This window comes from Gadus macrocephalus, chromosome 19 (genome assembly GCF_031168955.1).
Source record: "Gadus macrocephalus chromosome 19, ASM3116895v1".
Classification (NCBI taxonomy): domain Eukaryota; kingdom Metazoa; phylum Chordata; class Actinopteri; order Gadiformes; family Gadidae; genus Gadus; species Gadus macrocephalus.
Genome location: NC_082400.1, coordinates 13733851 through 13748699, shown reverse-complemented (window position 1 = coordinate 13748699; position 14849 = coordinate 13733851). Strand labels below are relative to the sequence as shown.

At 44.7% G+C, this 14849-nt stretch overlaps 1 protein-coding gene and 1 long non-coding RNA gene across 2 annotated transcripts in view; one reads left to right on the top strand and one right to left on the bottom strand.

Moving 5' to 3' along the window:
- Window positions 1-1513: 1513 nt before the first annotated feature.
- Window positions 1514-14849, bottom strand: part of lin7a (lin-7 homolog A (C. elegans)) — a 36886-nt gene continuing 23550 nt past the window's right edge. Inside the window, 4 exon segments of the mRNA XM_060038005.1 lie at window positions 1514-5113; window positions 12860-13101; window positions 14702-14790; window positions 14793-14844. Coding sequence (XP_059893988.1) covers window positions 5092-5113; window positions 12860-13101; window positions 14702-14790; window positions 14793-14844 — 405 coding nt within the window. The 3' untranslated portion in view covers window positions 1514-5091.
- On the top strand, window positions 5067-5443 carry LOC132447363 (uncharacterized). Its single transcript, XR_009523072.1, has 2 exons — window positions 5067-5167; window positions 5353-5443. It is a non-coding gene; the product is annotated as an uncharacterized LOC132447363 (long non-coding RNA).

Here is a 14849-nt window from a genome sequence, read left to right as displayed (position 1 = left end):
TTCTTTTTTTTTTTTATGAATGTTTGTACTCTTAAAATAGTTATACATGGTATTATTAGATAGGGTATTCATTTAAAATTCATTATTAAAACGAATGTCATAAGAACAGCAATATAATGATTCTGAACAATATAGTGGCCTAATGTGACAGTTAACCCCCCTCCCATAACCTGCAGCGTCCTGTGATATCTATGCACCTGAACACAACGCAGTAGTCGGCGGAGTAAGACCAAGCCGGCTACACTTTATGTGTCATTATGTGTGTGTGTTAAAATAATAATAATAATAAAAAAATATAGAATTTTTTTTTCCTGATTTTTTTCGGGGAGGGGGGGGGGGGGGGGGGGGGGGGCCTTCAGACATTTGTGCCCAGGGGCCTATGATTTGTTAATCCGGCCCTGCCTCCGCTCCGCGTCGTCCATTAATTCCTGATAATGGACACCTCGTCGGCCATTATCCCTTACTTATATCGCAGGTGTAGGAAGCATTGAATTAGATATCAATGACTTATCTTCTCATTATCTCATCTCTGAATTTTTCCCACACCTTCTTGCTTAAGGACATCAGATGATGCGTCTTCGCCCTGATATGATCATCACTTATTAATGACCTTTGGATTTCACCAGCGTGCGTAGGCTACGGTAATTAGCCATGGGAGACACCTTTTTCTTTTTTTAACACTCTGCCTCGGTTGCCATGGCGCCAGTCGAGATGGCAGCCCAGCTGCAGGTAGAGTGTCTGAACACCTGGATTTAATTAAACGGTTGCCAGGGCGACGGGAGCAGAGGGGATAGGTCGCGTGTGAGTGTGTCGCCGTGTCCGTGTTGTCGGAACAGAACTGGAGAACGTCTCTGTGGATTTCATGACACTTCGGCCCATTCATCAAAACAAAATCGTTAGCCTTCAGGTGGAATTATTAATTATGCGCTGTTTTGTATTTGTTATCGGCTTGAATAGTGAAGTGGCGCTTTAAATAATTAGCCTGTATGTTCACTGTGGGAGCAACAACAACAAAAACAACACAAAGTTTATATTCATACTCATACTCAATCTCTACAGAGAGATACAACTGGTTTCTTTACATTATGCCTCATTATGGCTGATTGTTATTTTGTCCCACCAAGTCGTCCCTACAGAGAGATACAACTTGTTTCTTTACATTATGCCTCATTATGGCTGATTGTTATTTTGTCCCACCAAGTCGTCCCTACAGAGAGATACAACTTGTTTCTTTATATTATGCCTGTTTGTTATTTTGTCCCACCAAGTCTCGAACCAAAATGATCTGAAAATTAGATTCAGGTTGAACAATTCTGAAGTTTTCCTTTGATAAATGACACTATTAGACTCCAGCAAACCTGTTTTTAATTACAATAAAGATTTCCTGTAAGATTTATAACTTTGTAGGTAAAAAATGTTGAGGAGATTCATTATTATAAAGTGAGATATGAATAGGACAATCGAGGTTCTGTAGTAATCGGCACATTAATAACACACACAGTCCACACATTCATCACTGTACCACAAGCACATAGATTTATTTATACAAATATAGTATGTATAACAATTGCATATCAACGTGTAGTTTATTTTCTTGTCTGTGTGTTAAGTAAAGGACTACCAGTTTCAAAAATGCATGTCAATTAAGAAAGGTTCCTGTGATATTTATATTTTTTACAATACAAAAAGGATTCTGTCAAGTTGGGTTATTGACTTGTTGAAAAAAAAACATCAAAGTAAAACGAAACGATAAAATCACTTTTTTTTACACCAAACTCTCCCATGACCTTCCAAGACAATCGTGTTTGGAAAACCGGGCTTCCCAACACCGGCTGCGTTGGCATGGAATACATTAGAAAACCCAGGGGATTGCTACTCACTGGAAACCCACTGAACAAATGCTGTGTGTAACTCTTATAAGTCATCAAGCAGAGGTTTTGTAATCCATAGCAATTCACAACGTATATCACAACGATACACGTCATTAAGAAGCAGGTCGAGGTTAGAATCTACAGGAAGTCTGTGAACATGGGGATCGAACCCAGCGACTTTCTAAAGAGTATTCATAAATACACCCCGGCCGTTTGAACGTAGGATTAGTTATCGAGGTAAACACAAATGTTTTATGAATTAAGTTACGAGAGGAAAGATGGGACACTCCAATGAGTCCAACATTAAATGTACTATGATTGTCACAACGGGAAAAGAGAAAAGCAAATCTAGGAATTCAGTTAGCATAAGACATGGTTCAGATATCAGACATGTGTTAGTATTTGAAAGGACTTCATAAATAATGTTCTAGGTGACATACAAAATATACATATTTGAATTTAATGATAAAACTTTATGTTTGTGTCCACGTTTGAGAAGTGAAACGAAAAAAATAGGTTCTTGGAAAAATAAACTAACTTATAGGCTACTATTCTTTAGACTTTGCACTCTGACGACATGAATATAATTTGACATTCTACTTGTCTGGTAGATGAGGGTATATAACTTAATATCTTTTGGAAGATTTGGTTTTGGCTGTATTATAGCAACTCTCAAAAGACAACATCTTCTGGGTAAATTCATATATCAATGTCCGACTTTGTAACGGAAACGAGAGCAATGTGATAGTGTTGACTGTGCGGTCAATAGAACTGCAATGAGGATCTCAATGAATGGCCCAAGTCACGTTTACATGCACATCTTAGCTTGCTGGGGTACGGTATTTACATACTGACCACGTTGATTACATGACCACTGACGTATTCAACAGAAGTAGGACACCCCCAGTTATGCATCTCTTGAATCAGATGTTTCTCCAGCCTTTCTGTGCATGGCCAGAATAAATATCCTGACCAAAGTACTGTTAAGGTGTGTATAAACACCTTGCATATATGTACTGTATATATGTGTACAAGTATATCAAATCAATCATCGAGGTAAACCCGATGTCGCAAATGTATGCTGTTCTAGGGGTGCAGTCGATAATGTGAATGACTGCCTCCACCAGATTGAGATCGGTTAATGAGTGTGCATGTAAACTGCTGGGCTGAGAATTGATCATCCAGTGTTTGAGTGGCAGGAGGTTTGAAAGCTGTCTCATGACACACAGTGCATAAGATCCAGTTGACTAGGCCTTTAAGTGGTCAACCTCGTCCAATGCCTCTACACTACTGAACCGAAATTGTGGAATTTAACGTTACGTGTTATTGCTAAATCTAAATAATTCCGATACAAAATAATTATTTCTGCTACAATTATTATCATTATTACATGGGTACAGAATAGGATTTATCACAATTTTTCAGACAGCTTGTTGTGCACACAGACTCACGCACTCAAACTCGGGCACACGCACACACACAGATAAAATGAATTGGTATTCATTCGAGGACACAGAAGGGAAACAGTTGAAACGCAAAAACATCAGAAGTGTCACTGTACGAAACAATATTCATGGGAAATGGCAGACAAGGCCACAGCAAAAACAGGTGTCAGCAAGCAGCAAGATTAACAAAGCAAATCATACTGAAAATAAAACTGAAAGTACCACAAACACAAGAAGTTGAACCTGAAGAAAGAGGGACACCTTTTTTCACTGAAGGTCAAATATATATAGAAAAGGAAAACATAACTTAAAATGACTTTCAACTCTATCGTCACCTTATGCACACCTAGTTTTGTCAAAGCACCAGTTTGTGTTTTTAGCTCAAACGCATGGACCCTTTTCAAGCAGTCAGAAGCAAAGTCTAGCTCGTTAATTATAGACCTGTTCTATTTAATGATTCCGGTGCGAAACCATCAGCAGAGTAATTATATATTGTTTATGACGATGCTGTGCCAAAATGTCACTCCCTGCCAGAAATACCCGCCCTTCACCGACATTAAAATGTAGAACATCACATAATTACTTGAGAGGATAATGAATGAGATATACAGCAGGCTAGCTATGATACACATCTATCTAGCTAGATAGATATTATGCTTCTTGAATACTGATACTCTTTTAATAAAGGCATCATAAAGGGAAAAAATAATAATAATTGCCTGTACGTGTTAATGTATGTCAATTATGGCCCTCATTGCGTTCCTGATCATCCCTGGAACGAGGGATGATCAGCGATCCTTCTCCAGATCTCTTCCTTGATAATTAAGAGAGTTTTTTCTTGCCCCGGGGGAGTTAGGGTCAGGGGCGTGTCATAAATGTATGGCCTGTGAAGCCCTTTGAGGCTGTGCCTGTGGTTAAGGGCTCTACAAGTACAATTGAATTGAACGTTTTAATTACATTGATATCATCATAGGACAAACTCAGTCCCATGTATCACTAACTCTGGTTATTTTCCTTTAATGTCCCAGGGCAGGGCTCAGAGAATACGATCACTTCCCACCCATTGCGCACTCCTTGTTGCAACAACTTAAAAAATAAAAATAATTCAATATTTCAACCTTTCGGTCACTAAATAATTATACAATTTAAAAAAACATATGTCGTCATCCACCATATTTCGATGAGTGCTTTCACCTCCTGATTGCACCACGTCTGACCGCGACTCATTTTAATCCATGGAAAGTTAGGCCACCTGGATGCATATGGTTATTAATTCCACTTTTGGGCCAAAGTCAACAGAGTCATTCAGATTGAGTGGTCACACCACTCCGAGAAAACCGTCGGGAAAACCCTCAAGGGTTTGATCATAATGGACCCAACAGCGCAGCTGTGACAGCACCATGAACTAGTGAAGGTAATTCTACTTCCTGTGCCCTGGTAGATAAAGGAGTAGACCCATGATAAGTGCTATGAGCGACACCTGTGTGAGTCCTACGATGTCACCCTGTGAAATCGGTCTAATCTCACCAAGAAGAGAGCAATTCTGGCAGGCAGTGAATTCAGAAATAAAAGGATTAACGATTAGCGAGCTACGCTTGTGTTTACCTGCTGTGACCCCAATGTGAAAAGGATCCATGGTGGGTCTATTACTTTAGTTTCTGTAGTGTATTGTCGGTATGTTGCAAGGAGAGCAGACGACCATCTAGACCACGTCGTTCCTCTCGTCTCATGTTGTCGGCCATTTTATTTTTTCAAGATGGACGCCGCCTTCTCCTTCACTTCTTCTTTTGGAACAACCTGCGGGAGAGGAGAGCAGAGAAGAAGCCGGATCTGAGAACAACTCCTCCAGAGGTAGGTTTACGGGCAGAGATGCACTGGAGACGCACATAGGGATACGTCTGGGCAAGTTAACACGTTATCGTGTTAACTAATGAATTAATTATCGCCGACAATTATTCTATCTCGCATTAACGCAGTTTTTATTATTTATTTTCTTATTGTAAAAGTCTGTTGCTCACTGGCTTTTATTTTTAAAGTCCATCGTGAGCGAGCCTAGTATGTTGCTGAATGCCACGCATGGCTGCTGCGGCGCTCACAGGAAAGAGGAAACAGACCTTGGCGGAAGAATTGGCGAAAAAAAAAACGTGGAGAAGGGTACGGTCATAGCCCTTTCGTTCATATGGCAGTGCATTCACAAAAAAGTGTGCTATACACTACTTTTGAATTCACTATTGTATTTTGAGTATAACAATGCGATTTATCGTGATTGATCACAGGAACTCATGCAATTAACGCGATTAAAACTTTGAATCGTTGCCCAGCCCTAGTTTTTATCAATATTCCCTTATTCGCCAAAGTAGGCCAAGATGACACGGTTTAAAATAATTGCAGACAGAAGAGGACACAAGAAGGACCTCATTAAGGACAACATGAGTAGAACAGAAACCATTAGAAAGCTGAAAGGTCAAACTAATTATAGTTAGTTGCTTTATCACCCTCAACTCTATCACCCCCATAGATGGCTGTGTGTGTGTGTGTGTGTGTGTGTGTGTGTGTGTGTGTGTGTGTGTGTGTGTGTGTGTGTGTGTGTGTGTGTGTGTGTGTGTGTGTGTGTGTGTGTGTGTGTGTGTGTGTGTGTGTGCGTGCGTGTGTGTGTGTGCATGGACTACTGCAAGTCATGGTGGTGTTTTTTGTACCCCAATACCTGTCATCACGGTCGTGTGTGTGAGTGAAGTGTGTATTTGGGGGTCTCGTGTGTGTGTAAGTGTGTATTTGGGGGTTGTGTGTGTGTAAGTGTGTATTTGGGGGTTGTGTGTGTGTAAGTGTGTATTTGGGGGTCAAGAGTCAATATGCCTGAAACAGTCCTGGCTAGCTGAAACTCTAGAGCACAGTGTTAACAAAACCAGGGGTTAGGGGTTCGAATCCCTTCCCACTGGGGTTGGTGGGGAGCGGCCATGCTAAGAATGCATGGCCTTGCAGTATTGCAAGACACTTGGGGCGAAGGCGTCCACACATAGCATTTTATGTTCACCATCTCGGCATACGGACGGTATTCTAATCAAATGTGATTATTACATTTGCTATTAGGGCATTTAGCAGATGCTTTTATCCAAAGCGGTTTACAATAAATACATTTGTCAGAAGAAAGAGACACAACAATATATCACTGTCTGTACAGCAAGGATGTTCATAGAAACAAGTGCCAAGCACGAACAGCTTTTAGGTTAACCCATTCCCCGTATAAAACAAAGATGCCTAGGATAAGATGCTACACGATGCTAAGTAATATTTTGGTGCAAAGGAAGAACAACATACAAAAAGTGTGTAAAAGGGGGATTATGAACAGTGAGTTCATATGCATGGTGTTGAGGAGCAGGTCGGGGTTAGACGACTCGTGTGTTAGACTGTAGACATCGGGGTTCGAACCCAGTACCTCTTGGCAGGGAGCCAAGACACCCAACCCACTCTCCCCTCCGGCTCCTTATCGGGAGGGAAGAGAGGGAGAGGGAGAGGGAGAGAGAGAGAGAGAGAGAGAGAGAGAGAGAGAGAGAGAGAGAGAGAGAGAGAGAGAGAGAGAGAGAGAGAGAGAGAGAGAGAGAGTGAGTGATGGACTCCGGGGGCGAGCAGGCCTGCTATGTGGGCCCGAGCCCCTGTGGCGTGCTGCCGCTGGCATCCTGTGGCGGCACCACTGCCAAGAGGACGCCGTCTGGGGTCAGCGGGCCATGCCGAGATAAAACACGACCCCCTGCTGAGAGTATGGTTACATTACACAGCCCTTACAAGCTCCCTGACTGGTCCGTCTGTCTGTCTGTCTGTCTGTCTGTCTGTGTGTCTGTCTGTCTGCATGTCTCTTTCTCTCTCCCTCTAGCACTCTGTCTGTCTGTCTGTCTGGCCCTCTCTGTCTGTCTGTCTGGCCCTCTCTGTCTGTCTGTCTGTCTGTCTGTCTGTCTGTCTGTCTGTCTGTCTGTTTCTCTCTCTGGCCCTCTCTCTCTCTCTCTCTCTCTGGCCCTCTCTCTCTCTCTCTCTCTCTCTCTCTCTCTCTCTCTCTCTCTCTCTCTCTCTCTCTCTCTCTCTCTCTCTCTAGCCCTCCCTCTAGCCCTACCTCACCCTCTCTATTAGTCTCCCTGGCTCTCCCTCCCTCCCCTCCCCTCGTAGGAACACACTTTGAGGGGGTAAGGAGCAGCAGGGGGCTGGGTTGATCTGATTCCACTTTGGTACGATTCACTTTCTTCTGGCACTTTGACAGTTTGGTGTCGACGGATCAACAGCCTTCGGTTTGTATTCAGACGTGATTCCCTCCCGGGCTGTCGCCATATTTGCCTCTCTCTGAGTCAACTTGACGCTCAATTTGCCCACGTATCGCATCACCATCTACACACTTTCTCGTTCTAGATTAATGACTCGTTCTGTTTCAGTCGTTTGTTCAAGAGAGGACTTTCATGGAAATCTTTCAGCTTGGCTGTACTTTTCAAATCCTGGTAATAACAACATCGTGCACGCACACAACATTGTGGACACACACACACACACACACACACACACACACACACACTCGACCAACAGACGTTTCATCACAGGCTACGTTATTAAAATATTTATAGACCCTTCGTGCCGACTCAAACAGCCAAGAGCGCGATGTAAGGGGCGCTGCTATGCGAACGCAGACCGTTTGTTGAATCGCGCCGCTTTAGTTTCCGAGGATACGGGGAACAATGTCGCCGAGATTGCGTGCTCCTTGCGCTGTCTTGCGATGACTTTGATAAACCCCCACCCGGTGGGAGAGATCAAACTCAACGTCTACTCCCCCTGAAGACGGAGAACATGTAATTTCTCTTCAACTTTCGGAATCCACTTTCACTTTCTCGTGGGTTTTGTTTTTCTCCTCCTCCCAGTTTCTGCGTCTGGCTAGGCGCCCGAGGTATTTCCTCTGTGACAACAGCATGTTACTTTTGATCGCTACGGAGGAGAAACCCATTTGAGACGGCGGAGAGTTGTATGGCGACACACAGTTCTGACGGCCCCGATCTCGGAGCCAGCAACCCTGCGTTGTAGCAGATCTTCTGAGGAGAGACGGCACTGAACCTCGGCTGGGAACCGGGAGCGGCAAAGGCGTGGTTTCCTGTTCGTTACGGAGATATTCTACCGAATACGACTAATTGGCCTGAGTTGAAGGAGCTCGCAGCAGGGGAGACAGGGCCTTCTCAGTTGCCGCACTTTCCCTCTGAACTCCCTCGCCAACCACATCCAACACACGCCCTTCATTTAAACAGGCCCTAAAAAAAACACCTTCTTAAAGGGGTAGTTCGGAATTTTGGACATAGGGCCTGATTCCCAAGTGAGCATTGGTATTCTATATCACTGGAGACAGTTTTCAACACATTTCATTCAGTCCTTCTAGTTGCAGAGTTCGCTCGTGCTAGGCTAGCGCATGGCAACGGGCAATGCTAGCCTGCTATTAAAAACAGTCTTACCCACTCCACAGTACACCCGAGGTAAATCGATTATAACGCCAGACTATAGATTTAAATGTCTGTGTTGATAGAATAATGTTAGAAATAAAACTAACCTTGCATCGCATGAATCATCGAGGGACTACTTTCTCAGCAGAAGCGGAATCTTACTATGCGCTGGTTAGGTTTGTAACCGAATCACGACAGAATAACGCAATTGAACGACTAGGCAACATGGTGGTTCAGTGTGCTTTTAGAAATTGTAGAAATATATGCTACATATGGGCACCACAAAGTTTCCACCAATTTCCAGTGCGAGATCCAGAAAGGACTCAACTGTGGCTTGTTGCTGCTGGCTTGGACATCAAAACACCGGCTCGTACATGTACGGTTCTTTGGATACAACAAATTCCTCATAATCGTCTTCAAAAGCAGATGCATCGCTAAGTCCTCCAAACGTGGTCATATCTTGTTAATTGAATACGCTAATAGAATTCCTTCGTTCACTGTACTCTGCGTTTGTAGCAATGACAGCGGCAGGTAAACAAACTAGAGCCGGTAACCTAGGTATCAGTCCGCCGCTGCCGTAGCCTACTACCAGGAATATAACACTGCTGCTGTGACCCAGCAATTCCCTCAAAATGCAATGCAATGCAAGGTTGGTTTTATTTCTAACATTATTCTATAAACAGACATTTAAATGTATAGTCTGTCGTTATAATTGATTTACCTCGGGTGTACTGTGGAGTGGGTAACACTGTTTTTAATAGCAGGCTAGCATTGCCCGTTGACTTGCGCTAGCCTAGCACGAGCGAACTCTGCAACTAGAAAGACTGAATGAATTGTGTTGAAAACTGTCTCCAGTGATATAGAATACCAGTGCTCACTTGGGAATCAGGCCCTATGTCCAAAATTCCGAACTACCCCTTTAAGATTGCTTTCACCACATAACCTCCTTACCTCCTCTCCCCTACCTCCTTTTTTATCTTCTTACTAATATACGTTATTTTATTTTATTTTGTGTTCACTCTGTAAAGTATCTTTTAGTATTTAGAAAAGCGCTATATAAATCGAATCTGTTATTATTATTATTATTATTATTATTATTATTGAGTGTTTCTACAGTGGCCAGTCTACATGGTGTTGATTCAAAACCGTTCACGGGTTTTACAGTTTACTACTGATGGCCAAGATTATGTTTTCCAATTGCCGAATAATGATCCATGCCTCCAGCGACGTGATGGCTCGAAAGAAACACGAAGAGAAAGAAAGTGAACACAGATCTCAGCATGTAATTTGTGAGCCTCAGGTGATTTTTACCATCTCGTAAATACGATGAATGTGAATGAATGGAAGACGATGTACTGAACCTAAACTAGAATTCAGTATTAAAACACAATAACCCTAACCCTACAAAAAAATTTCCAGTGGATGGCGCAATCAAATCATCTGGAATAATCTTTCTGTAAAAATCCATACCGAAAAATAATCCTAAAACTGCCTCCGTTTTTCGGTGTCCTGAAATGCGTTGAAACATCCCCTGATAGAATGGTTTGCGGGTCGTTCTTTGGTCGCGGAAGTATTGTGATATGCACCACCTCATCAAACAGGCCCATACTGCATAATAAGGGTGATATTGCTCCTTACATCCATTAAGAACCGACCGGTTTGTTGCTGCCATATTAATCTCTCAGCTCAGCAGTTTGGCCTCAGTGTTTTAAATCCTTTCCTTGCCCAGATTTATAATTTATTTTCGTGAATCACCAGGGTACGTTATTTCATATTTTGGCATTGATGATTACAATTCAAATGAAGACATCTGGTGTTTTTTCAAAATAATAGCGCTATTATGAGGTTTTTCTTTCCGCCTGCTTTGGATTTACATTTTCATTATCGATTCAGAGACATGCTCTCATGAAGAAGCATTTCCAAGTGAGGCCGGGAACTAAACATCCAATCAATATTGGAGCAACTACAAATGAAGTCCTAGCATGACCAGGTTTCCTCAATCACTCATGCTATCTCCCTCACGCCATCCCTCCCACTAATACTCCCTCCCTCTCTCTCTCTCTCTCTCTCTCTCTCCCTCTCTCCCTCCCACGTCACTCATCAGCATGCACGCAGAGTCTCTGAGTTCTCAACAGCTTGATGAGTTGCTGTTTGTTTGTTCCTATAATTATGTAGATAGGAAGGATAATGTTCATTGTTGGCATCACATCGTATACTGCGTTTTCTCTTAAGGTAGCCTAACCAAACAATGAAGGCCTTTCCTTTTGTAACCCCTCAAACGGAAAACACCACAGCCATTCAGTCTGGGGCGGGATGTCTTCTAATCTCAAGCAATTACGAGAATCTCTAAGAAAATGTAATACCTAAAAGGAATATAAAATCACTCTACACATCATCGTCTGACAAAGTAATTAGTGGAAATTGGGCCCTCACGGGATGCCTTGCCTTTGGGCAGCGGCAGTCACATGGTGGTTGAACTCGCACGTTTATCCCCTCTCACAGAGGGGTCACAGCAAGTATGAATATTTGTGAGACGAATTGGCCTGAACTAGAACGAACCCCTCCATCCTCCCTCCTCCCTCCCTCCCTCTCCTCCCTCCCTCCCTCTCCTCCCTCCTCCCTTACCCCATCTTCCCTCGCCTCTCCATGTGTCCCCAGACAACCCCTTCCCTCTCTCTACTCGCTACTCTCTCGCTACTCTCTCCCCTCTCCCTCCCCCCGCCTCCCCCAGCCCTCCTCCCTAGCCTCTTGATGAGCCCGTCCTCTGAGTCCTCAGAGTCGCACTCTGTCCCTCTCTGCGGTTCAGTCTGGGTCACGGTGCGTTCAAAGACACACGACAACAACTATGACATCCAATCAGCACTCTGGGAGGGAGGGTCGGTCCATGACAGAAAAGGACTGCCGCAGTCTGACGGACAACGAGAACTAGCAATTAGAAATTGACAGAGACAATCAAAAGTTTTATCTGCAAAGAGAGCAGCGATGTTGAAGGATTCCGACCGTTCACCGGGGCCCAAGGTTAATTGTGGACATTGTCTAAGCCGAGATGTAAATCATCTGCCATGATTTACAGGGAACCGAGCACTTCATTTCTATTCAGTACGTAATGCGTGGGCTGCGTTCCAGTCGGTTTGAAAACACCCACTCCTTCACGTACGCTCGCATCTTATTAAACGTCGCTCTGCGGCTCGGTATTCAGAATGATCAAACCGCCTCAGACCGCAGCTATCATCTCCGCTCAGGATTCTAACCGTGCGCCACTCAGTCTCGTTGAGGGTTCACACCGGCATGGAAACACTGAACTTAAACCTGTCGATTTATCAATTTGTGGGCACTGTCTGGGAAAAAGACCGAGCGAGGGCACTTCTTATGGGCTTACTGGTCTCGGACTAAGACCGAGACACAGCCATGGGAGCGGCTCAACGCTCGTTTGGAATAGACTGGATGTCAAAGGCGGAACGAACCCCTCACAGCAGGATAAAAACCATCAGGCTTACATGCTCCGTAAGCACCTCATAAAGAACTGCGGACACAACATCATTGATATTGCCCCCCCCGCCCCCACTTATTTATGTTGTACGTCCTGGCACTTAATGTACATACTTATTGTATGTCGTGCATCCTGGCACTTAAAAATAGTACTTAGCATTGTGTAGCATCTTACCCTACCTATCTGTGTTGGATACGGGGACTTATGTTAAGCTAGCGATTGTTAGTGCTTGGCATTTGGTTCAATGGACATTCTTACTGTACCGACATCGATATATTGTAGGTTCTCTTTCTTCCGACAAATTAATCTCTTTCTTCCGTACTTAGAAAAGCGTCTGCTTAACGCACCGAATGTAAAATGTAAACATTAAACGAAGGGCGTCAAATGTACAACTAGAGATGTTCCGATACCATTTCTATCCTTCCCGATACCGATTCAGATTCCTAAACTTGAGTATCGGCCGATACTGAGCATATACCACTACAGCATTTAAGGCAGTAATCGGAGGAATTTCCGACACTGGCGTCGGTATCGGAACAGCTCTCTCTACGACGGACGGTTTCCACGGGGCCACCGCCTCACCTCCGGTCTTACGAGGCGTGGTTCTGCTGCTGCTGCTGTGACGGCGCGTGGCTGCTGTTGCCCGTCTGCTGCTGCTGCTGCTGCTGCTGCAGCATCTGCTGCTGCTGCTGGCGGCGGCGGGCGGTGCGGAGCTTCTCGAAGCGCGCCTCCATCTCCTCCAGCACCTTGGGCGTGTAGCGCACCACCAGCTTCACGCTGTCGCGCGCCGCCTTCAGCAGCTCCACCGCCTTCTCGTGATGCTCGCCCTCCACACTCTGGGGGGGGGGGAGGAGGTGGGGGGGGGGGGGAGAGAGAAGGATGAGGAGGAGGAGTAGGAGGTGGAGGGTGGGTGGGGGGGGGGGGAGGGGGAGGGGGGGTGGGGGGAGGAGGAGCAGGAGGAGGGTGGAGGAGGAGAACGTTGGGTGGGTTGGAGGAGAGAGGGGTGGAGGTAGGGGAGGAGGACGAGGAGGACGAGGAGGACGGAGGAAGCGAAGAAAAGGAGGAAGGAGGAGAAAGAGAAGAAGTCGAGGAGGGAGTGAATGAGGGAAGGAGGAAGGGAAGAAGGAGAGGAAGAGGAGGAAGAAGAAGAGGAGGAGGAAGGGAAGGTAGAGGAGGAGGAAGAGAAGAAGGAGAGGAGTTGGAGGAGGTGAAAGAGAAGGAGAGGAAGAGAAGAAGAAGATGACGGGTTATTTGGTGTGTGGGGGAGTCAGAGATGGAGGAGAAGGAAGAAAAGGAGAGAGGTTGGGTAAGAGGTGTGTAGAGGGAGAGAAATGAGAGATGGAGAGGGTCGAGCGAAGGAAGAGACGGAGGCGAGAGGGGAAGGTAAAGGCAGAGAGAGGTTGGATGAAAAGGAACGGAAGAAAGCAAGATGGAGAGGCCATTCAATTAAAGTAAGTGTGTTTGTGTGTGTGTGTGTGTGTGTGTGTGTGTGTGTGTGTGTGTGTGTGTGTGTGTGTGTGTGTGTGTGTGTGTGTGTGTGTGTGTGGAGGGGTCGTTTAAGGTATTTCCAGACTTTGGTCTGCCTCCCAAACTGCCAAAGTTGGACTCTAGTAACTTCATAAAGCATAATGGAGGAAGCTTATCTCTTCATAGTTGGCTAAAGGTGCCTCCTGAGACCTATTAAAGCTTTTAAATAAAGTAGCATCTTCCATTGACCTCATTAGTAGCAGAGCTATGACGCAGGCCAGTGATGAAAAGGTTTATGGGGGGTCTGGTGATTTTCCTCTCGACTACAGAGAGCCGACACAGAAGCGTGATGTCAGTCCTGACCTTTGAACTCTAACTCAATTGAAAGCTTTTTTGCCACTTCATCATTCAGCCGATGCTTTAATCCAATCCGTCTTTCTGGGAATTTAAGATGCATTAAGGAAGACTTGAGGAGCAGTGAAGCATCCTTCTCAATGACTTCCTGTTCAAACAGGAAGTATCAACCCATGTCTGCGTCACCAGCCAGAAAGTAAACACAGCATCGAACAGTGTGTCAGCGAACATTACATACAGGCATACAAAGACCCAGAATTAGTAATAGTAATAATAGTTCTGGTTCTATCTAGTTCTGGTTCCATCTAGTTACCTAGTTCTATGGTACCTAGCATTGGGTTGCATCTTATCCTAGCTAGCTTTATTGTATACAGGGAATGGGTTAAACTAACGATTGTTAGTGCTTGGCACTTAGTTCTATGAAAATCTTTACTGTACCGGACAGCGATATATATTGTTTGTTTCTCTTTCTTCTGGCAAATGTTATTGTAAGTCACTTTAGATAAAAGCATTTGCTAAATGCCCTGAATGTAAATGTAATGTAGTTCTTGGACGGGCCCAATAGGTTGGCCCACAATCAATGCTCGCTTTTAGCGCGCTACGTTCGGCACCCACCACGCCGTTGACGGACAGCAGCTGGTCGCCGCGCTTGAGCCCGCCCTGCCTCTCGGCCACGCCCCCTGGGATGATGCGGGAGATGTAGATGGCGAGTTCTGCTCCTTGCCGCCCATCACGTTGAAGCCCAGGCCCTCCTCCGTCTTGG